General features: G+C 52.0%; 2 protein-coding genes across 9 annotated transcripts in view; one reads left to right on the top strand and one right to left on the bottom strand.

The window, feature by feature from the left end:
* Positions 1-12,431, bottom strand: part of EFCC1 (EF-hand and coiled-coil domain containing 1) — a 47,850-nt gene extending 35,419 nt beyond the window's left edge. The window contains exons 1-2 of the mRNA XM_025885065.2: positions 11,694-12,431; positions 9,956-10,239 (exon numbers count right to left, since the gene is read on the bottom strand). Coding sequence (XP_025740850.2) covers positions 9,956-10,239; positions 11,694-12,416 — 1,007 coding nt within the window. The 5' untranslated portion in view covers positions 12,417-12,431. The remainder of the gene's footprint in view (positions 1-9,955; positions 10,240-11,693) is intronic.
* An 11,511-nt stretch (positions 12,432-23,942) lies between these two features.
* Positions 23,943-27,933, top strand: part of CFAP92 (cilia and flagella associated protein 92 (putative)) — a 74,966-nt gene continuing 70,975 nt past the window's right edge. For 7 of the 8 annotated variants that reach the window (XR_012380973.1, XM_073901726.1, XM_073901728.1 and 4 more), the window contains exons 1-4: positions 23,954-24,060; positions 24,695-24,989; positions 26,590-26,780; positions 27,469-27,673. Coding sequence is in view for 7 of the 8 variants with exons in the window: in XM_073901726.1 (XP_073757827.1) it covers positions 24,728-24,989; positions 26,590-26,780; positions 27,469-27,673 (658 nt within the window). In the remaining variant the exon portion in view is untranslated. Of the gene's footprint in view, positions 24,061-24,694; positions 24,990-26,589; positions 26,781-27,468; positions 27,674-27,933 lie in introns of all 8 variants that reach the window. The other variant, XM_025885728.2, reaches the window with a different exon arrangement.

Here is a 27,933-nt window from a genome sequence, read left to right as displayed (position 1 = left end):
TGCACAGGTGCTGGAAAGCAGTAGGTTGGGTCGCCGAATTTGAAAAGTGATGAATCTGGGGTCACTGCAGCCCTATGCCCCACCATGTGGAGCACGAGTGAGGAAAGCCAAGTGGGGACAAGCAGAGATATAGGATGCATGGAATGTGCCGGTGGCATGGGGCTTTCAGCCTGCTCCAGAGTGTGGAGCAGACACATGAGTGCTCCTCACAGGTGAGAAGGCCCCCCCACACGAGAGGGCCAAACCCTGACAATGACATCCGTGAGCGCTGAGTATGTGCCAGGCACGATGTGAAGTGCTTTTTAGATCCTGTTTAATTCTTACCTCATGATCTAGGCACTAAAATTAACCCATTTTCCAGATGAGGAAACTAAGGCACAAACAGGTCGAATCAGAGTTTCCCAAGAAGTGTCAAGGCACCAAAGAAAAGAGACAGCATATCGAGGTAAGTGGACAAGGTGGGTCATGGCCAAAGGCAACTGGTCCGGCACCTCAGGCTGCCCTGGGTCCTATGTGGCTGGCTCTGACCTGGGGACCCTGGTCCACTTGGAACCCATCTGCATGCCTCAGGCCACCCACCTGGCGTGAAACTGGACAAGCTGGGACTTGAAAGCTGGGGATCTCAGAGCCCAGCCCCTAATCTAACCACAGAGACATGGGAACTTAAGCTTGTTCCAAACCACCCAAGGGAAGCAGCACAGACAGCCTTAGGCTCCGGTACTCTTGAGGGCTGTGCCCTCTCCTACTGGGTGACCTTGGGCAGATCACTGCCCCTCTGTGGGCTCCAGCTTCCTCTCTGAAGGACACTTCTGCAGCATGCATTAGCTGGTACAGTCCAGATCCCTCTCCCTGGTAGGGGCACAAAGCCCCAGACCCTGGGCTGTCAGCCAAAAGTGTGGGCTCACCTCTGTTCTCAGAGAAATCCAGCTGGGGGCATGCATTTGAATGAAGGTAGACTTCCCTGGGAGATACTATTGATCAAAGAATGCCACAGTTCCTCTGCCTTGCTGTCTCCATTCTTGGGGCTGAAAAGGCCTCCCCCATTCTCCGGGCCCTTCTGCCTCTCTGTGACCCCGCTCTGGCCATGATGTTCACAGAGACATCCACTAGTGGTTTCTGGGCAGGTTTCACTTTCTGGATAGAAAAGAACAAGATGTCCCCCTTCCTTCTGCCTTCAATAGGGTTGTGGAGGCCACATGTCTGAAGGAACACTGTGAAGACTCATGAGAGCCACTCCCGGACTTCTAGGCGAGGAGAGGGCAAGGAACCCCAATGTACTCAAACCACTGTTAGGTGAGTTCTCGGCAGCTTGCAGCTGAAAACATCCCTAACTGACAAATGCACCCCTAGGGACAACTTCCTGGCTGCCCGCAGAATGGCACCCTTACACAGGTGTGGTGTGACGACCCACCTGCAATGCCGGGCCAGAGTCTGTCACCTGTGGACGATGTGGCACGAGGCGTCAGGGAGGTAGTGCGATTTTGTACCTGGAGCTTGAATCTAGATCCAGGTGGTGTAGCTTGCTAAGGACGGCTTTGCAAACTCTGGCTGCAATTTCAGGGGGATGTAGCTAGGGGAGAAAAGGTTTGGTGACCCCCCTCCACCCCCGCCACCGACTCAAGGCTTCATGCGCTCTGGCAGGACCCCGACCAGTCCGGAGAATCCACACTCACGGGACACTGCCCAGCCACCTCGGGCTGTGCCCGGTGGTATCCTTTGCTGAGATGGGCTCCTTTGAGTTTGTCACTGTAAACGCAACCCATGTAAAATTCATGAGGCAGAATGCTCATGTCCTCTGACCTCTGAGCTCTCCATCTATTCCATGCTTTTCTAGCATGTCCACAATTATACTGGAGTGCCGTGTTAATACCCAATGTTAACACAGATGTGAAATTCAGATGTGTCTGCTCTACCCAGTTCCCTAACCCACTGTGAGGTGAGAATATCAAGACTTATTCTGGGTCCTCTTGCTGGCTCCTCTACCCAGAGGCAAGTCCTCCTTGCCAGTGCAACACCGTATCTGGCTCTAAAGTCTGTTTCAGCCCGCAAATCCTAAGGTTCCATCCTTGCAGAAGGCTCTGTCTTGGAATAGAGAACAGCAGGCCCGAGGCTCCCCCCAGCTCCTGGCAAGGCCTCCAGGTATGGGGCTGCTGGTCTATCCCTTCTCAGGTGCTGGAGGTCAGGCCCTGCGTCTTCTCTCTCTGGGCCCAGATACAGCCTCCTCACCTGCCTCCTTGCCTCTAGTCGTCCCTCCTGCCTGATCTGTCCTCCACACGCAGCCAGAGGGGTCTCCGTGAAGCTCAAATCTGATTACTTTTCTCCTTGCATAGCCCTTCTCTGTCTCCCTTGTTATCTGGGGTAAAGGCCTCATGTTCAGCCTGGTGCTCAGATCCTTCGCCACCCCCTGCCTGCCTTCCAGCTTCCGCTCCTGCCACTTTCCACTTCAAACCCTCCGCCACAGTAAGTCTTTCTGTTCCCAGAAGGCACCAGGGCCCTTCACATCTCTAAGCCCTTGTATTCACTGCAACCTGCATTTGCAATGCCTGAGAAAACTCCTACTCACCCTTCAACACCCAGCTTGGATGATGGCATTCCCCTAAGAGATGTCCTGACCCCTAGCCAGTCATTTATGCCTCCTCTGTGCTTGTCTACACTCTGCAACTTTGTTAGTGTCCTGTCTACAATCAGCTGAGACTGTCCATTGTTTGCTGGGGGGTCTCCAGAGACAGAAGGCTCTCTAGGGGCCGGACTCTGTGAATAGTAACAATACCAACCACCACCACCATTACCATTCATGAGGGATCAATAATAATAATTTCCAATATTTATTAAGCATTTTCTCAGTGCTAAGCACTATTCTAGGTGCTTTATATGTATTAGCATTCTGAATCTTTAAATACCCTAGGAAGTGGATATTAGTAGTAATAGTAGTAGTAGTATTTTCCTCACCCCCATTTTACAGATGAGGAAACCAAAGCTCACAAAATGAGAATAACTTGCTGCAGGTCACACTCCCAGAGCTGTACGTCCAGCTACTGCACCCCACTGTCTCTCCATGTCTCACTGGATATTCACCCCAGACCCAGAAGAACAGAACCCCATGCCTACTTTGTGAATGAGGAGACGGGGGCTCACAGAGAGAAAGGGAAGGGCTCAAAGCCCCACAGGAACTATGTGGAAAAACTGGGATTCAAACCCAGGTAAGGCTGGGCCTCCTGAGCCTGGGCCTCGACCTGTCACGCCCATCTCCATGGTCGGGGGAGGGGGGTGGTCCCAGGCCAGAGTGTGCAGCCGGTGCCTGGCCAGCACTGCCCCTTCGTGAGCCCCGGGTATGGTCCCTGAGAGAAAGGCCTCAGTTCCCACCAGCGGCCACCCACACACCTGCTTCCAAGACTAATGGAATCCATGGCCAGACGCCTCCCAGCTCCAGATGGTGCTCCATTCCCCACTGCCCCGCCTCTGCCTGTCTGCTTCCCTCCCTCCCCTGACCTGCTGACTTTGCCCCCCTTCCCCAAGGTCAGACTGCACTGCTGCAATAGGGCAGAAGAAAGGAGGTGTCCCTCCGATGGCCTCATCTTTGTGTCCCCTCCATGGTGGCCTCCTTGGTGGCCGGCCAAATGAGCTGTCCTCCTACCCGCTCCGCCCCCCCACCAAGCCTTTTCATCTTCTATCCCAGACAACAAAGCCACGGAGGCCAGGCGGAGAGCCCTCCTCCCTGCTCCAGCTGAGCTTGGTTTTTCAGTCTCCTTTTATGTGAATTTGAGCCCAGCCCCTGCTCAGGGGTATTGGCCCCAGGCTGCCTGCCCAGGTGTCCTGAAGGCCCAGCTGCCCCTCAGGGCAAAGCCAAGGCAGGCGCAGCAGGCAAATGGCTGAGACACCGGGGCTTCAAGAGAAGGTGGAGATGCCCACAAAGCCCCAGTCGCCGAGTCAAGGGCAGGTCCTCCAGGAGCACCACTCCTCTTGAAGCAGGATCTGTCCACTAGGCCACTCACTCAGGGCTCACCTTGTGCTGGAGTCCCATATGCCCACACCCTCCTCACCAAGACAGGTTTGGGGTCAGTGTCCACCTGCATGTTCAAGCGTCCATTCATTCACCATCTTGTGAGCCCGGGGCTGGGTGCTGGCCTAAAGAAATGCCAACACGGGCTACCTTGGCGAGGGTGCAGAGTACCCCTAGCCACTCCAAGGCATTCAGCAACCTGGAAAAGCCAACTTTGAGACAAGCTTGTTCTGTGTCTAACCAGGCTTCCTCCTGGGGCCTCCACCATCCAGGGAGGCTCCAGCTGCCACAGGTGGCCTGTTTTTTGAGACAAGAAAAGGGATTTGGGCCACAAGCTCCAGAGAGAGGCAAAGGTGGGGGGCGTGTGTTGTTTAACACACATGGGCTATGCTCCTCCTTGATTCTCCTGTGAAGAGCTCAGTCCTAGAGTTCGATGGGGCTGGCTGTGGCTCCAGCAGGGAGTATGTGACCAAGGTTTCACCAATCAGAATATCAAATCGTCTTGGCCCCCCTGATGTGTTCAGGGATGAACATGTGTCCAAGTTGGTTCAATAATTTTCAGTTCCAGGAATTCAGTGGGATGGCTCAGATGAGAGATGATCTTTCTATTGGACTTGGAGCTTTGAAGAGGTAAGCACCCCAAAGGCTACCAGGGGAGAGAACTTGCCTGAGAGCAAAGCAGAGCTTCTATATTCTGGTGACATTGTTTGAGTACCTGGATCCAGCCATGCCTGAAGCTGGCTGGCTACCCTTTCCAGGAGACACTTTCTTTTTTAACCCAAGTCAGTTAGAGGCAGGCTTTCAGGCACTCATCTAAGAGAGATGGCTAATAGAAAGAAAGAGAAAACAGAGAAGAGAAAGGTGGAGAGTGACTGGGTATAATTTGGGAGAAGTAATAGTAAAACACCCTTGTTAAATGTGGGGTCAAATGACATCTCATGAATCACGATGTCAAATATTCATATAAAACTATCATTGTAATGTAATCTGTACACTCCCCCCCCCCAAATCATCAGTGAGGTCTACTGTGCTCAAAAATATGTTGGGAGGAGAGACTATTTTGTGGGATTGGAAGAAGAATCTGAGTCTCTCCTCTGAGATGTGGTGTGACCAGCTGTGGGAAGTGAGAGCTTAGAGGCTGTGATAGAACAGGTAATCCTTCCTGGCTGATTGGGCTGGGTAGGTGAGCCCCTGGGTTTTGGCCTGAAGAGCGCTTTGGTTCCTGGAATACTTCTATATGATCTGGGACTCCCACAGCTGGGGCCCCTCTGCACCCAGCACATTTGTGTCCTAACATGCATGTTCATGACCTGCTCCCCTCAGGCCCCAGAAGAGCTTCTGAGGGCAATGGACACGTCTGTGCCATTCCTGGTTACCCGAGGCATCCACTTTCTCCATAGAAGCTGCATAGGAAATGTGGAACTAATAAGTGAGCATCCCCAATTGCTTAAATATTTACTCTCCATTCTCTTAGGTTCCTGGCCAGGATGGTGCATTGAGGTGCTAGGGGAGGTTCCCTTTCCGTGAACAAATACATAGAAGTACTGGATAAAATATAACCATTTAAAAGAATACAGAGCCAAGGGGTGCCTGGGCGGCTCAGTTGGTTAAGCATCTGCCTTGGGGCGCCTGGGTGGCTCAGTTGTTAAGCATCTGCCTTCGGCTCAGGTCATGATCCCGGGGTCCTGGGATCGAGCCCCACATCAGGCTCCCTGCTTGGCGGGAAGCCTGCTTCTCCCTCTCTCACTCCCCCTGCTTGTGTTCCCTCTCTTGCTGTGTCTCTCTCTGTCAAATAAATAAAATAAAATCTTTAAAAAAAAGCATCTGCCTTCGGCTCAGGTCATGATCCCAGGGGTTCCAGAATCCAGCCCCGTGTTGGGCTCCCTGCTCAGTGGGGAGCCTGCTTCTCCCTCTCCCGTTCCCCCTGTTTGTGCTCTCTCCTCTTACTCTCTTGCTTTCTCTCTCTCAAATAAATAAATAAAATCTTAAAAAAAAAAAAAGAATGCAGCAAGGTCAAGAACAAGGAGAGATCAGATCTCCAGCTTGCATGGGATGCAGAAGATGGACCTGAAATTCCCACAGAGGGGTCGGGACTGGGGTTCTAATGCCCAATGGGGATAGCTACTGAAGACCTCGCCTGATGAGTTCATACAAGGAGGCTCCTGCATGAAGCTAGGGGCCCTCCAGGGGCTGTTTCATCCAGGAGCAAAGGTGAGAAGAACCCTACTTACTGGCCTTGGGATGGTGTCCCCAGATATGGAGCTCAATTTCTCTCGATCTGTGTAGTTATGAAACTTCAAGCCAAGAAATGAAATTAGAAACTGGCCCAGAATCAGGCCCTGGTGGGACAGTTCTGGACGGAACTCCACAACCTTGGTGATGGGTGGATTCTCCAGGATCATGGCTTCTGCCAAAGAGGGGCTCACTGTCAACTATCACAACAGCACACCGAGAACTTGTCATTATCACAGCAAGAGCAGAGATAAAACACCAGGGAAAGCTCAGATGTTGTGGCAATCCCAAAGAGACTGGAAAAGAAGGATGTTTAAACGAGAAAGAGATGAAGGACTGGAGAGAACCCACAACACAAGGACTGAGCGGGATGGGAACGAATGTGCAGTTTTGAGAAAGAAATACATGGAAGTCCAGATGGTTACATGGATGTCATTTTAGGGCAATAGCAGAGAAGAGGAAAGGACATTTATTCAGAGTTGGGAGACTCACCAGGTGCTGAAACAGCCAAGTGTTGGTTAGGAGATCACCCCCATGGCTCTATTTCCTCATTTGAAAAAAGGTGGCATAATACCAGCCTCCAAGCGTTATGAGAAGATCAGAGCGGGTCATTTTCTGTGACAGCCCTGGAAAAGTGTGAGTCGGGTCATGCGTGCTAACCAAATGGCTTCAAGGTGTCATTCCCAGGAGGGATTTCAGTCATTGCACTGTTTTCCCCCCCAGAGATACATCTGCAGAACACCTGGAGGCACTCGAGAGTGACGTCACTTAAGAGGGGTGCTGGGGCTCTAGTCTTTGGGGTATGGTGCTCCTTCCATCCCCCAGCACCTCTACACTGCAGGCCCAATGGGTCTGGCCACGGAGGGAGGAGGTTCAGCTTAACAAGCAGGGGACATCTGAGTTCCAGCCCCCCTGCAGGCTATGAAAGGTCCTGCAGGTGTTTGGGGCGGGGCAGGGGGGTGGGGGGAGTCCAGGAGGACTTGTGCACGTTGCCAGGCTGGCCTGGGGTATGTGGCTTTGGGCTGTTCGGGCTGGGGTTTGGATCCTAGCTTGTCACTTGCTGTGCCACACCAGCAAGATGCTTCCTCGCTGGCCTCGGTCTTCTCATCTGTGAAGTGTAGATGATAATTAATACCTTTCTCTTAGGCCAGTTGAGGGGCTCATTTGAGCGAATGTGGGGAAAGTGTCCGGCATCACGCCTGGTACACAGGTGATGCTCAATGTGTGTCCTTGGCTGTCCTATGCCCTCCCCTTTCCTTTCTTCAAAGAAGGAGAGCTTTGGGGCAAGTCAGCCCACAGACTCTGCCCATAGAAAGCAGGCAGAGGAGAGGTCTGCCTCCTGGGGCTGGGCATGGGTTAGGGGGCATGTTTGTACAGGGACAGGAGAGCAAGCAGCAGAGCCATCTCCTAATCACCACGACCTCCACACCATGTCACTCGTTCTCTGGCCCTCAGTTTTCTCATTCACGCGCCATCTCCCTGGAGACTACAATAACTGCTCCTCTTTCTCCTCACCAAGAGAACCCAACTGTGTTTGGGGCATCAATATGGCCAGACCCTCCTGCAGATGGGAGCGGCCATGTGACACGGTTCTGGCCCAGGAGATGGAGGTGCAAATTCTGATGGGGCGTGGGGGTATCTCTCCCTGAACACAAAGGCAAGGCTCACTTGAAGAAAATCTTCCCCCCCCCAGCCTTGCCCGTCGTCCTCATGCCTGAACGGCAGACATGAGGCCTGCAGGTATGGCAGCCGTCTGGTCACTGTGCGTCAACAACAAAGGCTAAGGTGGAAAAAAAGAAAGGACACGGGCTGTGGGGGCAGGCCGACCTTACTTTTCCACTGCGTGGCTGTGTGGCCTCGGGTGTGTGACTTCACTTCTCAGAGCCTCACTTCTCACCGTCTGTAAAATGGGGATAATAGCTCTACCTTGCACAGTTCTTGTGACGATTAAATGGTGCCATGGATACAAATCCACCTTTTCTACTGTAAAGGGCAATCCAGATGTTCGTAGTGGCTCTTCCATCATGCTATAGAGGACAGTTACTTTAGGGTAAAACAAAGAAGAGACCCTGTATTTCTCCTCTTGGAGAAGGTTCCAAGGCTGGACACGGGCCCCAAGCCAGCCAGCCCAGCCCTTGAGCCGATCAGCTATGCAAACAGGAAGTGGCTATCCAAACATTTGGAGCTGCAGGAGGCTGGCCCAGAATGGGCCTCTCCATGGAGGCCTCTCTCCACTTTGTGCCTTCTCATCTCCCAGCTGTGAGCACCTCCAAAGTCAAGGAGGCGGTCCCTCCTCTAAGGGGCTAGGTTCAAAGCCTCCCCTTCTGGTTGCCCTGCCCACCAGCCTGGGCCAGGCCGCCTTCCTTTCCAGCTGGAGGATGGCAACAGCCCCTCTGTGAGCTCCCCACGGTCTCTTGCTCTTCCCTCTCCTCCCACCTCTTTGTCACAACTGTAGCCAGGGTAATTTTTTTTGAAATGCAAATCAGTTCTTGTCACCCTCTTGCTGAAAACTTCTGTGTTCTCTTTGAGGGAAGGATTGAGGTTCCTGACACAACCTGATGGCCCGGCCTCTGCCTGCCTCTCCAGTTTTCCTCCTCCAGCCAGCCTGGCCTCCTTTCGGTTTCTGGAATAAGCCAAGGTCCCTGCTGTCTCAGGACTTTGTCTGTAGTGTTCCCATTGTCTAGAACACCCTCACCTTCTCCCCTCCTCCTCTCCCTGGCCCATCTTGCCACGTAACAACCTATTCTCAGCTCTCAGCCCAAGTGTCAGTCAGGGTCTGGCTGAGGCTGCAGCAAGCATGACGAAGGTCCTGCTCTGCCCCCATAGCTTTCATCCAGCCTGTTGCCATTCATCTAGTCACATGCTGGTCTTACACGCTCAGTAGGGGCTACTCAGGGCAGGGATTTCGGGTTGCCGTGTTCCCAGTCACATCCCTGCTACCTGGCACGGCCTCTGTATGGAGCCGGTGCCCAGTAAATGTGGAAGTCAGGCAGGCAGGCGTGCTTTGTGATTCAAAACAGAGATGGAGCTGTTTACTGAGCACCTACTGTGTGCCAGGTGGGACCTCGCGGCCTCTTCACAGCTGTCCTGGCAGGCAGGGACTAGAGTCCCTGTGTTCTACCAAAAGGGGAAACAGAAGCTCCAAGAGGGGCAGTGACTTGCCCAAGGTCACACATCTGGCAGAGGCCCTGCTAGGATTTGACACTCCGTCCCACGCCCAGCTTCCTGCCTGGTGGAGCTAGCACCAGGGATCATTGCACATCTGTTTCCTCATCTGCAGAATGGGGATGAGGCGGGACCTACCTCACAGGGCTGTTGTGAGGATTCAGTCGGTTAGGCCACTCAAGAGCTTCGCTCAGAGCCTGGCACACATTAAGCGCTCAGTGACCGTGAGCTATCATCGCCATGGTTATCGTGTTGATCAGAGAACAAATAAAAATAACTACAACCTCTTGGGACCCACGAAAGGGCAAGTGGAAGGTCTCTGTGGGTGAACAGGCACATGAATGGATGGGTGGGTGGAGAGCAAGCGAATGAGGGGATGAATGACTGAAGACATGGAAGAACAGCCGAGCCAACGGAGGGATGCACGCACGAACGTGTGAACGAACAGAGAAACACGAGAACGAGTGTATGCGCGGGGAGGTATGCACACCTGAGGTCTGGGAGACCCGGGGCTGACTTGGGGCACCCGGGCCGCATCCCGCCCCCCGCCCGGCTCACCTGTAGCGCCGCAGCTCGCCCTCCAGCCGCCGCACCCAGCGCTGCAGGCCGGGCACCTGTCGCGCCAGCGCCTCGAGCTCGCGCACGCGGCCCAGGCTGCGCAGCACCGTCTCCCGGGCCTCCTCGGCGCGCCGCCGCACCTCGGCCTGGCCCTGGCGCAGCCGCCCCGCGCGGGCCTCGGCTACCGCCAGAGCGCCCCGCGCCTGCCGCAGCTCCCGCGCCGCCGCCTCGGGCCCGTCGCGTCCCGACTCCTGCGCGCCCGCCTGGCTCTTCCAGAGGCCGACCTGCGGGGACAGGGCCGCGGGGACCGCGGTGAGCGCCTCGCGTCGGCCACCGGCCACGACCGCGGCCACCGTGCCCGCGCCCTCCCCCCGCCCCGAAGCTCCCACGGCGCACGTTTATTGCGCGCACTGCCTACTGCTCCCAGGCTGGTCTGAACTCGTTTAATCCTCGCAACAACCCAAATGAGGCAGGAGCTCTAATTATCCCCTTTTTCCTGGGTTAGGGAAACTGAGCCACAGTGCCCAGTATTCCCATCTTTGCGCGGTACCAGTAATTCCCGAACTTCACGACTCTTTTCTTCTTCTGTGACTCCTCCGATCCCTAGACTCGAGGAACAATCTAAGCGTCTCAAAAAGGCGTTTCTGGACCTCCCTGTGTCTGGTCAATAGACTCTTCTTGAGGGTGGGGTTTTTGTCTGTCTTGTTTACCGCTGTGTCTCTGACGCCTTAACCAGGTCTGGCACACAGTAAGTGCGCAATATATACCTGGAGAATGAATGATCCTGGAACATCTTGCTCCGCACCATGGGAGTCATTTCCCACTCCCACCCTTTGCTTCTCTTGTACTCCTAGGCCGCCAGCCCTTGCCTGTCCATAGCTATGACCTCTGAAAGTGGCCCCCTGCCACCCCTCCGCATACACAGCCTGCCCTCTGCCGCTCAGGGCTGGTGACTGGGCAATGGGCAGAGTGGGGCTAATGCAAGTCAGCTCCCTCCTGATCTATGGTCCCTTGGGACAGAGGCTCTTCTCTTCCTCCTCCCACCCCCATCGCCCTTGGCTGAGCACAGTGCTGAGCACAGTGCTGAAGTGTTTGTTGACTGAATCCCAGATGCTTGGGCTGGGTCCATATCTCACTCAGTGCTTCCTTCTCAACATCCCAGAGGTATGGCCCCGAACGGGTTCGGTGGCCAGTGACTGCCCGATGAACAGTGACACTATCTATTTAGCACCTGGGCCCTGGCCCTGAGGGAGGCCCATAAATACTTGCTGAATGACCCATAGAGCTGCCAGTCTACCCATTAGGCAGGAAGCTCCTTAAGGGTGGGGGCAGGGCCTTTTTCACCCCTTATCTCCTAAACCACCCTTCACCCCCCAACCTGGCACCACAGAGAACTCAAGATGCCTGTTGAATGACTGAATGTGCCAGACGGCCCAGGTTTCCTGGGAGAGTTCAACTACTGGGTTAGAAGAGGCAAGACGACATAGTGAGGGTGGGGGGACGGCGTGGGATGGTGATCCGGGTGGGACAGGGGTTTTAGAGGTGGAATGGGTGGGGGGGGGGGCTGGAGTGGGTTGAATGCAATGGGGGTGGGATAGGGGGAGGACGCAAGTGAGCCGAAGTGGGGTGGGGCTGCCCTCTCTTCCCCCTTCCACTTCCTCAGCAGGTCCCGGGCTGCTCAAACGACCCCCGCCCGCCTCCAGTCACGCCGCCCCCCTCCCTCCGCGCCGGCGCGCACCTGCAGCGCTAGACAGCGCGCGTCACTGCTCTGCAGCGCGGCACGCAGGTCCTCCACCAGCTCGCGCAGGCTGCTGTTCTCCTCCTCCAACCGCGCCAGGCGCTCGCCGTCCCGGCCGCCCTCGGGGCCGCCGTCCGGGGCGGACGTGCGGGGCGGGCGGCGGCGGCGGCGCGGGCGGCGCAGGCGGATCTGCGTCTCGATGTGCTCGCTGAGAGCGCCGCGGGGCAGCCGGGGCCCCGCGCGGGTGCCGAAGTAGCCGCAGAGGCGCGCGTGGAACTGGCGGAAGGTGAGCTCGGGCGGCTCCGCGCGCAGCGCCAGGCGCGCCTCCTCTTCGGCATCCGTGTCCCTGTCGGTGGCCACCCCAGCGGCCGCGTCCCCGGCGGTCGCATCCCCCGGATTCGTGTCTCGGGCGGCCGCATCCCCGGAGGCCTCCCCGGCGGCGGCCCCCTCGGCGCGCAGCCCCAGCACGGCGCAGAGAGCGCGGAAGTCAGCGCGGGGCAGGCGGCCGGCGCCGCGGCAGTCCAGGTGATGGAAGACCTCTTGCAGGTACTGGTCCAGGCCGGTGGCCAGCACCACGATCTCGTTCTCCACGCCGCGGTCCAGCCCGTAGTGGTGCGCTAGGGCGCTCAGCAGCCACTGGGTGCGCCGCGCGGGTCGCCGGTACGGGTCACCCACCGCGCCCTCCATGCCGGCCTCCCGGAGGCCCGGGCCGCTCGCCTGCATCGCTGCGGCGCGTCTCTCCTCGGGTCCCTCCGCCCCGCCACTTCCAGGGGCGGCCCCAGAGTTCTTCGAAAGGAGGGGCTTAGCGGTCGCGGTCTGGTTGGAGCGGCGCGGAGGGCCGTGTCCAGCAGCTGCTCTGGCTTGGCCGGGCGTCTGTGTTTACTCGGGTTCGTTTGGAGGAGGCTGGGGTAGGGGGCCTGGTCCCTCTCTGTCTTGCTTCTCCGGGTGACCCCCGCTCTCTTCTCCCCTCATCACTCCAGGGGCGTCCCTGGCGTCTCCTTTGACCTTCCCACTCCCGGCTCTGTGGGCTTTCAACTCCCGCACCCTCTGTCCCACCCACCGTGAGCTGAGAGTTGGCCCCGGGACCAGCGCGAGGCATGGGCGCAGGATAGGAAGCCGGGGAGAGAGGGAGGGTAGCTGCCTGGTCTTGTTGCTGGGGGTGTGTCCCCCAAGCCCACGTGTCATTCCACCCCTTCTCCAGAAAGTCTTCCGAGGGTAGCCCCGCGAGCTGGCTCTATCCGCCCTCTCTCCACGCAGGTGCGGAGAAGCCCCCTCCCCCTATATTCAGATACAGGGTTCCCAAACTCACGTGCCGCTCCACCATAGATGGTGCAGAGGCTCACGTGGTAACTAGAGGGGAGAGACAGGGTTGGAGAAGTAAGTGGACTGCTTTAGGGACATCCCGCTGGTAAGAAGTCGATCTGAGATGGACCCTCGTTCTCCAAGCTGTGTGTGTGTTTGATGGGGAGTTGGAAGGCGGGGGTAGAAAAGTGGTTTCTAGCCCTCACCTTTGTGCCTGTGGATGCTGAGTTGGCGGTGCGATCTGAGTTCCGTCTCTGAGCTGGGGTTATGCTAACAGGGTTGTTGGGCCAACATTTTCTCTGGTGCCTTACAACGCATTTCTGGAAGGTGAAAGAAGATCTGCCTTCTCAGGGGGAGACGTAGGCTGTTTTTCCTTTCTCTTTCACGAGATGTCATGCACCTGTTACCTGCACTGGGACCCGCTCTCCAGCCACGTTGGAACAAGAGGCAGACTTTATTCAACTGTCCTTGGCTGTAAGATGGGCAGAATCTGGCTTTCTGTATAATTCTAGGAATTTAAATGCTAAATCTGAGGGGCGCCTGGGTGGCTCAGTTGGTTAAGCGACGGCCTTCGGCTCAGGTCATGATCCTGGAGTCCCTGGATCGAGTCCCTCATTGGGCTCCCTGCTCGGTGGGGAGTCTGCTTCACCCTCTGACCCTATCCCATCTCATGTGCTCTCTCTCTCTCATTCTCTCTCTCAAATAAATGAATAAAATCTTAAAAAAAAAAATCCTGGAATTTGAAAAGGCACTAAAATTCTGTCTCCTGGGCTGCAGTATCCCAGAATCAGCACTTTTTTGGGGCAAATCCCTACTCATTCTTGAAGATTTAGCCCAAGGGATGGAGTTAGATGCTTCTCCCCAGCCATTTTGGACATAATTTTTTTTTTAAATTATAAAAGTAATAGCATTTTGACAAAAAGTTTTTTTTATCAATTCCACTTCTTGAGCGCCTGGGTGGCTCAGTCGTTAAGCATCTATCTGCCTTCGGCTTAGGTCATGATCCCAGGGTCCTGGGATTGAGCCCCGCATCGGGCTCCCTGCTCGGTGGGAAGCCTGCTTCTCCCTCTCGCACTCCCCCTGCTTGTGTTCCCTCTCTCGCTATCTCTGTCTCTGTCAAATAAATAAAATCTTTAAAACAAAATAAAACAAAACAAAACAAATTCCACTTCTTGGCTCCTGCCTTAGAAAAAGACACATGCACAGGATGTTCACTGTATCATTGTTTATAATATTGAGAAACTAGAGACAATCTGGTACTCATCGCGCATCAGCCATGATGAATCACCAAAAAGGGTGAGTGAAATAAGCAAGTTGCGGCCTCTTATGTACAATGTTATGATTTCCATAACAATAACAAAACCACACCAAATGGTATTAAATATTTTCTATAAGGACATGTGTATGTAACTGCATAGATAAAGATGGAAGTAGGGGCTCCTGGGTGGCTCAGTTGGTTAAGCCTCTGATTTGGCTCAGGTCATGATCTCAGGGTCCTGGGATCAAGTCCCACGTGGGGCTCCTTGCTCAGCGGGGAGTCTGCTTCTCCCTCTCCCTCCCCCCCATGTTCTCTCTCAAATAAATAAATAAAATCTTTAAAAAAAAATTAAAATAGAAAAAGATGGAAGGAGTCAAAACTGATGCAGTGCTTATTTCTGGGGAGCAAAGATGTTTAGCCTTTGCTGTAACATTTCCCTTTTTGCCAAGACGATTTCTTTCTTTCTTTTGGGGAGGACACACCTTATTTACCATTTACATACCATAAAATTCACCCACTGAAGGGTGTAAATAAGTGCTTTTATTTTTATTTTTTAAAAAAATTTATTTATTTATTTGACAGAGAGACACAGCGAGAGAGGGAACACAGCAGGGGGTGTGGGAGAGGGAGAAGCAGGCTTCCCACCAAAAATAAATGCTTTTAGTACATTTGTAGAGTCTAGAGCCATCACAATCTAACTTCATAACATTCTCATCACTCATTTCCCAAAACCCTTGTACTGGTTAGCTCATTTTCTCCTTCACCTTCCACCCCCCCACCTCCTGCCCTAGACAACCACCATTTCCTGTTTCTGTAGATTTGTCTATTCTGGACATTTCATATGAATGGAATCATACCGTATGTGACTGATTCCTTTTTGAAAACATGAACAGTCATGTTTTCAAGGTTCACCCACACTGTAGCATGTATCAGTATATCCTTCCTTTTTATGGCAGAGTAATATTCCATTGTGTGGCTAGACCATGTTTTTTGCTTCTCTGTTCATTGGTTGATGGACATTTGGGTTGTTCCCACCTTTTGGCTGTTCTAAATAGCGCTGCTGTGAACATTCATGTGCAAGTTTTTGCGTGGACATGTTTTCATTTGTCTTGTGTGTAGACCCAGGAGTGAGGCCTCTGCTTGGACGGTAGTTTTATGTTTAATTTGTGAGGAACTGCCAAACTGTTTTTCATGATGGCTGTACCATTTACCTTCCTAAAAGCCATGTTTTCGTGTGTTTCCTGACAGGTTAAGTAACAGTCCTCCATCTCACCACACGGGGCCCCAGGCCTTCCTCAGCAAGTTCCTGCCATCTTCCATTCTTCTCTGTGTTCACACCCTGCATCCAGTCTGTCAGGCTCTACCCTCACCACACATCCTGAATCCCGCTTCCTCGCCCCACTCCATGGGTACCACACAGAGCCAGCCCCCCAGCATCGCTCACCTGTATGCTTGCAGCAGGCTCCCCCAAGGACTGCCTGTGGACTCCTACAGTCTGTTCTCCAAGCCAGAGGATCCCCTTCTCTCTGCTCAGGAACCCCTACAGGGACTTAAGGCAAAGTGCTCACATTCCCCCTAGCCTCCCCCTCATCTCCTGCCATTGCCCTTCCCCCCTGACCTCCTTGCTGTTCTTCTAACTCACTTCAGGGTATTTGCAGCTGCTTCCCCCAGATGTTTACCTCCTCAGGCCATCACCTCCTCAGTGAGGCCTTTGGTGACCCTGAAGGCACTCTGCACCTCTGACAGACTCTGTCTCCCTGTGTTAAACTGTCAGTCAGCCATGAGGGTAGCAAAACACGTCTGTTCCCCTGGAACCGTGTCACTGAAAGGAGACAATCAGCCTCTAACTTCCTTCTCAGCTGCCTCCCTGGTTGCCCTCGGGAATGGTGGTGTGTATTGCCTTCCACATATTTTCTTTGCCTGTAGATGATATGTATATCTTTTATTTGTATTATTTATTATGTATATTTTTTCAAGGCAGCTATTACGCCGTGTTGCTGTTGATCTGTGGGCCTCACATGAGGTCTGAGCTTCAGGAAGCCGGGAACCTGGTGTCCCTCGTCCCAGCAGGGGCCTGGCACAGTGTAGGCACTGATAATGTCGGTTCGTATGAACACACATTTGTAGCAGTGAACGCACTGCATCATATGGGAAGACTGCCTCTGGTCGGCCTTGGTGGGATTTGCTGTCCTTTGATCCAGCGATGTTGGAATCAGGGAGACTCCAGACGTTGGTAGTTGATTGGATCCCCAGCTGGACTGCAGAAGCTTCTAGGCCTGGAGCCCCATGGCCTGTGGGTTTGCCTTGTACATTTAGGACGGGACTCTGGAACTCGGCTCTGGACCTCTGAGTTGCATCTGTGCAGTTGAATCTGATTTGATTTCATGTTAGTGCTGAGAGCAGGCAATGAAGCAAGACTGCTGTGCTCCCCCCTGCCCCTGGCACTGCAGTGGGGGGCTGCTTTTGGCGAGGGAATCCTTTGAACAGTAACGTTCCTGGGCCAGTCAACATTGAAAAGAAAGCCTTTAAATATCTGGCCATGGAGCGGTGCCTGGGCCTCCGCCCCCCGCAGCTCAGCGGGGGCCAGGGAAGTCAGGGTTGATAATGGTGCACTGTCAGGCCTGTCTGTCTGCGGGGCAGTGTTACTAGGCGCCTCTGAAATCATTCCCGTCGGACCCACAAGGTTTTTGTTGAAGGTTTGAAGTGAGCAAACTCAGAGGTCTCCTGGGCTCTTTTGTCTGAGCTGGGGGATGGGTGTGTGTCTGCGTGGGGGAGCAGAGGCCCTGGCAAAGAGATGATTTTCTGAAGTCAGTTCGCTATTGTTTGAGCCATTTCAAAAAGTATATTGTTTAAAGTGTCTTTAAACATCCCAGAAAAAATGCTTGTTAGCACAGATCACCACCAGAAGAGGGGATCCCAGATACTCTTAATGTATTTGTTTTGAGGCGTTTTCCATGCATTTGGGCATGAAAGAACTTCCCTGGGGTGGTTGTTACACGACTGTATACATCTGTCAAAGCCCTTAAAAAGGGTGAATTTTACAGGATGTGAACTGTAGCTCATTAAACTCAACATAAAGAAACACGGTTGAAATGCTGTTGCTGGGATCTTTGCGCATCGACCATACTTCCCAAACAGCCTTGCCATCATCAATACTCCTATGCAAATGTTCTCAAGCACCACTCATGTTCCCTCTCACGACTGAGCTGTGAGGTTCTCCATCGTCATCCCCCAGGGTTGCTCATCAAGGTGGTTTGCAGTTTTTGTCCATTAAAACCCTGTGAACTGTTGACTCTGTGTCCCGAGTGATTTACTACAGCGCCGGGGAGTTGGAACATTTTATGTGCTCTTGATACTGTCAAACCGTTTTTCAGAAAGCTTTTGTCATTCTGTGCAGCCCCCTGGAGTGTCTGGGAATGTCTGTGAGCCATCATTTTTAGTGACAAAGCTTTTATATTTTCAGGAGTCTTGGTTAGTAGATTTGCTTAGTGTTCAGACACCAAATTTTACTTCTATTAAAAATCGGACTGAATTAGGCAAAGATTTCTTAGATACAACACAAAGTGAATGGTCCAAAAATGAAAAAAAATCAGTAAATTGGACCTCATCAAAATTCAAAACTTTTGCACTTCAAACAGTGGTGGTAAAGACGCCATTAAGAAAGAGAAAGGACAGGCAGGAGACCAGGAGAAAATATTTGCAAAACATAGATCCCATAAAGGACTTGTATTCAGACTTTACAAACAACTCCTGCAACTCAAGAAGAAGAAAAACAACCCAATCAAAAAGGGGGCAAAAGACAGGAACAGACATTTTACCAAAGAGGATATATGGATGGCCAATAAGTCCATGAAAAGATCTCAGTATCATTAGTCATTAGGGAACTACAAAGTGAAACCACAGTGGAATCCTATTTCATACTCATGAGAATTCATAATTAGTTAGACTGACAATAAATGGTTTCTGGAGGGTGTGGAGAGATAGGAACGTTCATACTATGATGGTGGGAACGTGAAATGGTGCAGCCACTTTGGAAAAACAGTTTGGCAGTTTCCCAAAAAGAGAAAGCATGCAACTGCTGATGTGGAAATACTGGGGTTCGGGAGCGAATGGTCAGGAAAGAATTCTTGAGACATCTTTGGTGCAAAAAGGTGGTTAATTATTAAAGCTCGGGGACAGGACCCAATGGCAGGAAGAGCTGCAACGGGGTCATGAGGAGCGGCCCATTATATGCTTTCAAGTTGGGAGGGGGTTAGGGATAGCATAAGTCTCTAAGGAATTTTGGAAACAAGGTTTCCAGGACCTTGAGGGGCTAGCTGTTGGTAGGAAAAGGTCATTTATTACTGTCTAGTAAAACATTAGTCATGAGACCCTTCAGATATATATCAGTGTGCCATATGCTTGGGGGGTGATTGCCAACAGGTATCTTGGTTGGGGGAGGTAGAAATAAAGGAAGTTTCCAAAGGAATTTTTTTAATCTTTTTTAAAAATTAATATATATTGTATTATTTGTTTCAGGGGTACAGGTCTGTGATTCATCAGTCTTACACAACACCCAGCGCTCACCACAGCACATACCCTCCCCAGTGCCCATCACCCAGCCACCCCATCCCTCCCACCCCCCTCCCATCCCCAACCCTCAGTTGGTTTCCTATGATTAAGAGTCTCTTATGGTTTGTCTACCTCTCTGGTTTCAACTTGTTTCATTTTTTTCCTCTCTTCCTCTATGATCCTCTGTCTTGTTTCTCAAATTCCACGTATCAGTGAGATCATACGATAATTGTCTTTCTCTGACTTATTTCGCTTAGCATAATACCCTCTAGTTCCACCCATGTCATTGCAAATGGCAAGATTTCATTTTTTTGGTGGCTGCATTATATTTCATCGTGTGTATATATATATATGTATATATATACACACACCACATCTTTATCCATTCATCTGTTGATGGACATCTGGGCTCTTTCCATAGTTTGGCTATTGTGGACATTGCTGCTATAAACATTGGGGTGCAGGTACCCCTTCGGATCACTACATTTTTATCTTTGTATCTACTATCCCTAGTAGTGCAATTGTTGGGTCATAGGGTAGCTCTACTTTCATTTTTTTAAAAATTTTATTTATTTACTTAACTGACAGAGAGAGAGAGACAGCAAGAGAGGGAACACAAGCAGGGGGAGGGTCAGAGGGAGAAGTAGGCTCCCCGCCAAGCAGGGAGCCTGATGCGGGGCTCGATCCCAGGACCCTGAGATCATGACCTGAGCTGAAGGCAGTTGCTTAACCAACTGAGCCACCCAGGCACCCCCTCTATTTTCAATTTTTTGAGGCATCTCCATACCGTTTTCCAGAGTGGCTGCACCAGTTTGCATGCCCACCAACAGTGTAGGAGGGTTCCCCTTTCTCCACATCCTCGCCAACATCTGTTGTTTCCTGAGTTGTTAATTTTAACCATTCTGACCAGTGTGAGGTGGTATCTCATTGTGGTTTTGATTTGTATTTCCCTGATGCCAAGTGATGTTGAGCATTTTTTCATGTGTCTTTTGGCCATTTAGATGTCTTCTTTGTAGAAATGTCTGTTCATGTCTTCTGCCCATTTCTTGATTGGATTATTTGTTCCTCGGGTGTTGAATTTGGTAAGTTCTTTATGGATTTTGGATACTAGCCCTTTATCTGATAGGTCATTTGCAAATGTCTTCTCCCATTCTGTTGGTTGTCTTTTGGTTTTGTTGACTGCCAAAGGAATTTTTATATGTAAAACAAGAATTACAGGATCCTGGAGGTCTGGCCGATGTTAAGCTAAGGTTGCCTTTTGCCTCTAGCCAAGTATTAACAAGGAGGCAGTTGAGTTCCTAGAGGAAGGTCACTCTGCCTGTCTCAAGGACTTGTCAATGGGCTGTAAGTAGTAAGGAAATTTAATTCTTTTTCTTTTGCCTTTGTTCCCCACATCACTACCACATCACCCAACTATTTTACTCCAAGTGTCTACCCAAGAGAAATGGACACATCTGTCCACACAGAGAACTTTCATGGGTGTGTTCATGACAGCATTTTTCATAAACGTCTAAATGTTCAACCTCAATGTCTATTAACTGATGATCGGATGGAAAAAATGTAGTATATTGCACGATGGACCGTTATTCAGCCACAAAAAGGAATGAAGTATTGATTAATGCTACAGCGTGAATGAACTTAAAAAACATTCTGCTAAGCGAAAGAAGCCAGTCACAAAGCCAAGCCATGTATCATATGGCTCCATCTATACGAAATGTCCAGAAAGGTCACATTTTTTGAGATAGAAAGTAAATTAGTGGTGGCCTGGGCTTGGGGCTCAGAACAGAGATGAATCGTAAATGTGCGTGAAGGGTCTTATTAGGGAGATGAAAATGTTCTAACACTTATTTATGGTGATGATTTCATCACTTGGTAAAATTACTTAAAATCATTGAATTCTATACTTGAAACAGGTGAATTTTATGATAGAAAATATACCTCAACAGAGCTATTAAAAAGGGGGGCTAGAGATGGCAAGGAGAAGGTGGGTATAGCTGTTCCCCAAATATGCACCCAACTGCCGGAGGCTTGGGAGAACTCCAGAAAGCCCTCTGGGTGCCCATGGGAGCTCTGGGGTTTCTCTACCCTGAGAGGACAAAGGACGCAGTGAATGAATGCCTTCAAATTGCTCCCATCCAAGGGATGCCTCTCGGCACTGTGGCTTTGCCCTTCTTCCTATCCAGATGTGGAGTTAGTTCTTCATCCCCTTGAGTCTTGGCTGGTCCTTGTGACTTGCTCTGGTTAATGGATATGGCCGAAGTGACGCTGTGCCATTTTAAGCCTAGGTCTTAAGAGACCTTGTAGCTTGCACCTTTGCTTTCTTGGACCCCTGCCCTGAGAATGCCTTCTGAGGGAGGTAGTCCAGCCTGGTGGAGCATGAGGGGCCACATGGGGGGAAGAGGGGGAATTGAGGTCCCCCAGCCAAGGTCACCAACCACCAGACATGTGAGGCCATCTTGGACCTTCCAGCCCTATTGATACAGATGATAAAGCCCAGTGAGTGAGCCCCGACCCCACCAGTGAAGAACCACCCAGCTGATCCAGAGAACTGTCACAAATAAAGGGCTGTTGTTTTATGCCATTAAGTTTTGGGATGCTTTCTTATGCAGCAATAGGCAACTGGGACACACACTTTGACTTTGCCTGTCCCGAAGCCATCTTTGTTGCGGTGACTTTGTGGACCCACCTCTCACACCTGAGTACCAGGCGGCATACCTTTGCCCTCACTCCATCCCATGACCTCCGGGGCTTGACCTAGACACCATTTCTCTCAGGGCAGTGGTTATAAACCTTGGCTATGCAGTAGAATCTTCGGGGAGGTAACTTTTTAAAATTATGAGGTATGTTACAGTCATTTATTATTGTGCAATAAATCATCCTAAACCTCAGTGGCTTAAGACAACAATAATTTACTTTGGTCATAAATCTGCAATTTGGGGAGGGCCTGGTGCTAACAGCTGGTTTCTGCTACATACAGTGTCAGTTGGGGTAGCTCAAAGGCTGGGAGCTGGGATCATCTGAAGCCTGGCACTCTTGCATGTCTGGTGGTTGAGGCTGGGAGTCAGCTGGGAACTGTTGGCCAGAACGTCTACATGTGGACATAACATAGTGGCTGGATTCTTAGAATGAGCTCCCCAAGAGAACAAGGCAGACGTACATGGAGTTTGGATGAGCTGGCCTCAGAAGTCATAGCGTCACTTCTGCCATACTGTGTTGGCTGAGATGGTCACAGAGGTCTGTCTGGGTTCAAGGGGGAAGGGCCTAGACCAACCACTGGATGGGAGGAGTACCGACATCACTCTGTAAGAACTTCCGGAAGGAAATCTATTGAGGTGGCTAGAGCTTTGGAAAATACAATCTGTTTCTGGTTCCTAAGCCCCACCCTGGAGAATCAACGCTGAAGGTCTGGAGTGAAGCCTTAGGACTGAAGTTTTTACATGTTCCCAGGTGATTCTGTTGTATAACCAGGACCAGGCAATGGCCCTTTGTCTAAGACCCATGGCCCCTCAATCCTGAACTCAGAGCTGTCCCCACAGGAGGTGCAGCAGAGATTGGCTGCGGCCCGGCATGGTAGTGTGACCAAGGACCCTTTGGAGGGAAACCAGCCTCAGGCCAGCAGGGGGACCCAAGGAGCCAGAGGCCTGCTCTTGTGCAGGGGAGGGGGTGTCCCTAACCGGCCCTTATTGATGGAGGGGGGTGTCCCTAACCGGCCCTTATTGATGGGACCTTTTGGGAGCTGGTGTATCCCAGTAGCCTTCTTCCAACCCTGTGTGTGTCTCACTGGCATTTCCTGGCTTATAGATGGTAGTCTCCAGGCTGCTGGTGGTACAGTACAATAGGGTGGCAAGGCATTTGGTGGGCAGAGTTTCAGTCCTTCTCCCCAGGGTGCTCACTGCCATTTGGTGATTTCCCCTCACAGCTGTTCTCCAGCTTCAGTTTGTTTAGACTGATTCAAGCTGAGGAATGTTGGAGGACTGCAGTTGGTGGGCAGTATTCTAGGAGGGGCTGCGGGTAGACTGGGAGGCAGGAGATGGGAGGAAGGGGACCTGGGTTTCAGCTCCAGCTCTGCTACAGTTTTGCTCTTTAGCCTTGGGTAGGTCATATCTCCCCTCAGAGCCTCAGTTTCCCCAACAGTCACATGTGGGGAGCCTCAGCTCCCATTCTCTTAAATGACCTGTGTGGAGTGGAGCTGCACTCCCTTAACAGAAAACCTAATGTGGCTCCCCATTGCCCACAGTCTTGGAGCCCTGCCTGCCCTCCACACCTGTGTACCAGGGGCCCTGCCCACCACTCCAGCCTCATCATCCCTTCCCTGAACTTGCCATGCACCTTCACCCCTCTGGGCTTTTGTATATGTTGTTCCCTCTGCCTGGAATACTTTCTCTTGCTTTCACTGCCTGGCAAACCCCAAAGTTTGGCTTTTATCACCTCCTCCATGAAGCCTGCTCCCTCCTGCTAGTTACCTCTGTGGTGTGTCCCTGCACCCTACCCCTTGGGTATTCTGTGATCTACATTGGGAGCAACAGCTAGCCTCCCAGCTGGGGGTGGGGCACGGATTGAGAGAGGAGTGTTTGCAGACCAGCCCAGGCTTTGGAGTCAGTCTGGATTTCAGTCCAGCGCTGCTGCGACTCACTCGCCTGTGTGACCTCAGGCAGGTCGCCCCACCAATCTAAGCCTCAGTTTCCCCATCACTGAGTTGGGGCTCATTATCACTAAACAGAATTCTCATGATTTTTTAAGGACATCAGCGACAGAAGCAGAGAGTCTATGTGAAAGAGGTTTGGGGTGGGGTAGAGTTATCAGAGTTTTCTGAGCTCGTTGCTTCCCTTGCCTTTATCGAAGAATGTGGAGGTATAGGGGGAGCCGAGACCCCTGTTCCCTGTAGTGTAGGGAAGGGCGAGGCGTATAATAGGTGCTCACGTTCAGAGTAGGAATTCCTTAAAGATTGAATGAATGAGTGGATGAATGAATGAGTGAATGAAACGAGGCAACTAGTTTCTGAATTTGGATACACCTTTTTGCCAGACCTTGTCTGTGCACCTGGTCCGGGACGGCGGCCGAGGCGGGAAGTCCCGCCCCTAGGAGCCCCGCCCCCGGAGGAGCCCCGCCCCGGGGCCGGAGCCCCGCCCGTCTCCTAGCAACTGTCAAACATAATAGCGCAGCGGCGTCCTCCTCCGGTGGGCAGATTGCGTCCTTGGAGCCTTCTCGCCTGGGGGCCGTGACGCTCAGGCTGCTAGCCAACGCCTTCCCTCGCAGGTACCGAAGGTCCCTCTCTACCTGCCGCTCCAGCTGGGCATCCCGTTCTAAACAAAACGTTAGCCCGGGTTCCTCCTCCATGGACCCTGAGCTTGTGCCCTGAACCCAGCACTCAGGGCCCATTCGTGCCTTGTCTCGCGGGGGGGGGGGGTTCTCGCTCTCTTTGACCTCACCAGACTCTTGCACGTGCTGTCCCCTCGCCCGGTTCGCCTGTCCCCACATTGCAAAGTCATCCTGGGCTTTGGCGCTGCCCTTACCCTGAGGCCTCCCCTAGTTGGAAGCACAGGGTTTTCTCCCAACTTTGCGGTTCTTGGGTAATTGCGCTTACCTGGAGCTGGCATTCCAGAGTGCCAATGATTGACTCGTGAAAGGAGGAGCAGCTGGGGCTGGGGGAGGATAGAGACTCAAGTTGGAGAAACGGGTTGCTTGTTATCATGATTACTGCAAGCCACCATTCTCTGTAGTTCATTGTTGAGTGCCTACTGCATGCCAGGCAGTGTCTGAGGCCTTGGCTGTTCAAACCAGGACGGGACAGGGGAAGGGAAGGAGGGGAAGGGTGGGTCATCCTGAAAGAAGCAGGGCTTACCTCTTGGGAACAGAGGCAGGTGACAGCAGCGCCTTTATTTTCTTGCAGCCAGGAGTGCCACGCCCGTGGGTGCTCTGCAGAATGTCGCTGCGTGCCTGGGAGTGGGAGGGTGAGGACAGGGTGAGCATGGGGCCCATGTCCTCCCTGGCCAGCTTTTACCAGTCTGGGAGTGAGTGTGATATGGAGGAGTACCTGAAGGTCAAAGCCCAAGCCCAGGAGTCAGACTCTGAGCACCCATGCAGCAGCGAGTCCTCATATGGGCCTGCCAGCACCTTCAACTCCGATGTGCCCCAGATTGTCCCCTGCAAATTCATCATCTCACTGGCCTTCCCAGTGAACACTGGTAAGTGCTGGAGCAGAATCCCAACACTCTCCGCAAAATGGGGTGCGCTAATGACCTTCTCCCAGAAGTTTGGGGCACCTGAGCTCCCTCCACTGGTTTCCCCAAGTGAGGTGGCCAGTGCCGGCAGCAGAGGTCAGGAAGGAAACTGCAATTTTAGGAAACTGCTACTGGGATACACCGGCTCCCAAAAGGTTCCCATCAATAAGGGCCGGTTAGGGACACTCCCCTAAGCTCTGCCCACCAAATGCCAAGCCACCCTATCGTACTGTACCACCAGCAGCCTGGAGACTACCGTCTACAAGCCAGGAAGTGCCAGGGAGACACACACAGGGTTGGAAGAAGGCTACTGGGATACACCAGCTCCCAAAAGGTCCCATCAATAAGGGCCGGTTAGGGACACCCCCCTCCATCAATAAGGGCCGGTTAGGGACACCCCCCTCCCCTGCACAAGAGCAGGCCTCTGGCTCCTTGGGTCCCCCTGCTGGCCTGAGGCTGGTTTCCCTCCAAAGGGTCCTTGGTCACACTACCATGCAGGGCAGTTTCCTTCTTTAAAATTTACAATTTTAGGCTCCAAAACTGCAAGGAAACCCCCACTGTGGGCCAAGCAAGGGAGTGATTAAATAGGCTTCACCTGCTTAATCCTCTCAACAACCCTAAAAAGCAGGTGGTATTATATCTGCTTTTTGTGGATGAGTAAATGAGAAAGAGGTTACAGCATGGGTTCTCATAATCTAGCTGTGCATCACCAAATTCCTTGTTTAAATTCTCAGATGTATTGAATGAAAATCTCTGAGTGTATAGGTATATCAATTACCTGTTGCCCCCCAAATTCTGTGTAACAAACCCAAACAGCTCCCCAAGTCAGGGGCTTCAAACTGGAATCCCTTGTTCTCCTGGATGAGCAGATCAGCGGCTCCAGGCTAGGGTCCCTGCGGTGGCTCTGCTCTGCTCCCCGTGTCCCTCATCCTCCTCCTGGACACGTGGGTCAGCCAGACACATTCTTGTTACAGAAAGGCAGAGACACATGAGAGGGCAAGCCCAGACAACGCAGAACTCTTCGAGTCTTTGGGCACCTCCCACCTGCTCACATTTTTTTGGCCAAAGGGAGTCACATGATTGAACCTCTAAGATTAGGGGCAGAGAAAAGAACTCCACTTTTGATATATATCTATTTTTGTCTACTTGCACTAACCCCCCTGAAGATTAATTTCAGCTTCTCCTTGTAGTTCTATCCATTCTTGCCTCAGATATTCTGGAGGCTCTTTGGTTAGATGTATATATACCATGTTTAGAATTAACCCGTCTTCTTGGTGACTTGAACTGTTTTTACCGCCAAGACCACGGGGAGGCAGGTGAAGCGCCACAGGTGAAAAATGTAAGGAGGTGCTCCCTCTCAGCATCATGCAGTGAATTTCTGCACCCTGTTACTCCACTGGCTAGGGGGCCTGGACCTGCATCTCAGCCCCAAGTGGGGCAGACAGCATGGGGGTGGGCGGCCTCCCACAGCATCAGGCTCTTTTTTGGTTCCAGGGAACTGTGGATACAGGTGTGCTTTCCCATGTGAGGTTCAAACAAGACTCATTAAATCCATGTCTTCTAGGTTATAAAGGAAAATATACAATTCTGATGGAAAAATATAGGAAACACCCTAAAATGGACAAACCTGCTGCAAAGGTTCGCCGTTACTACCACATTGAGTATTTCCTTCTGCCCGATGATGCGGAGCCTAAAAAAGTTGACATGGTGGTGTTTCCAATGGTAGCCAAAGTGTTCCTGGATTCAGGAGTAAAGGTGTGTGTGTGTGTGTGTGTGTGTGTGTGTGTGTGTGTGTGTGTGTGTACACCTCACATACAGTCTAATACTACAGAAAGTGTGCTTGCTTCCCTTGGAGCTTGCTACCAAAGGGGTGTGTGTGTATGTGTACATACACCTCACATACAGTCTAATACTACAGAAAGTGTGCTTGCTTCCCTTGGAGCTTGCTAGAAATGCAGGATATTGGGTTCCACCCCAGACCTACCAAATGAGAATCCACACTGACCTCATAATACCCATTACCAGACTATATATCTTTATCTAGTCATTTCTTTGGTGTTTCAAAAGTTTTTGCCACTCTTGTGATTTCCTTCTCTGTGTGAGTACTTGTGTGTGTCCATGTGTGTGCACACCTGCCTGCCCGCACACACACCCACCCTCCTGCCTGTGGCCTGACTCTGGGTCAGTGCTTGGAAGTTACTGGAAAGGGCACGATTGGCAGGTAATTGCTTTGACTCTGTCTTTTCCGATGAACCCAGACGTGTGACGGGGCCCCGGCCAGGACACCCATTTCCTGATGTGAGGTGGGGGCTGGGGGCGCGCCAGGCAGAGAAGGCAGACAGGTGGAGAGCAGCACCCTGGAGGATGAGGCTGGCGGGCGGAACCTCAGGCTGCTAAGCCTCCCAGGCCTGCACTTAGAGCCTCTTGGTGTTCTTTTACACAGACAGTGAGGCCGTGGCACGAAGGGGACAAAGTCTGGGTGTCATGGACCCAGACTTTTAACATCAACGTGACGAAGGAATTACTAAAGAAAATTAATTTTCACAAAATAACCTTGAAGGTCTGGGACACTAAGGACAAGGTTTCGAGAAAAGTCAGGTATTATCGGTTAAAGAATACTGGGTATTCGGAAGATACAGGATCTTTCGGTAAGTCATGTATTTGTGTTTTGTTTGAAACGTTTCTCGAGGCGTGTGACTTCTCACTGCTAACAGAATCAAAACCAGTGTCGCCTCCTTTACTTCATCTCACTTTCCCAGGGCGCATGTGGCTTTGGGTGTCAGTGGTGCGTCATCCCTCCAGGACAAGCTTGAGCATCAGGAAGTACTGCCCCCTGGAGTTGTGTCTGAGGGTGGGCAGTGTCTGTGTGCATGTGCATTGGTCACCACCTCTACCTCCATCACATTTC

Source organism: Callorhinus ursinus, unplaced genomic scaffold (genome assembly GCF_003265705.2).
Source record: "Callorhinus ursinus isolate GAN/ISIS: 27379988/994484 unplaced genomic scaffold, GSC_fseal_2.0 scaffold15, whole genome shotgun sequence".
Classification (NCBI taxonomy): Eukaryota; Metazoa; Chordata; class Mammalia; order Carnivora; family Otariidae; genus Callorhinus; species Callorhinus ursinus.
The sequence above is the reverse complement of the archived record's forward strand: the minus strand, read 5'-3'. Positions and strand labels throughout refer to the sequence as shown.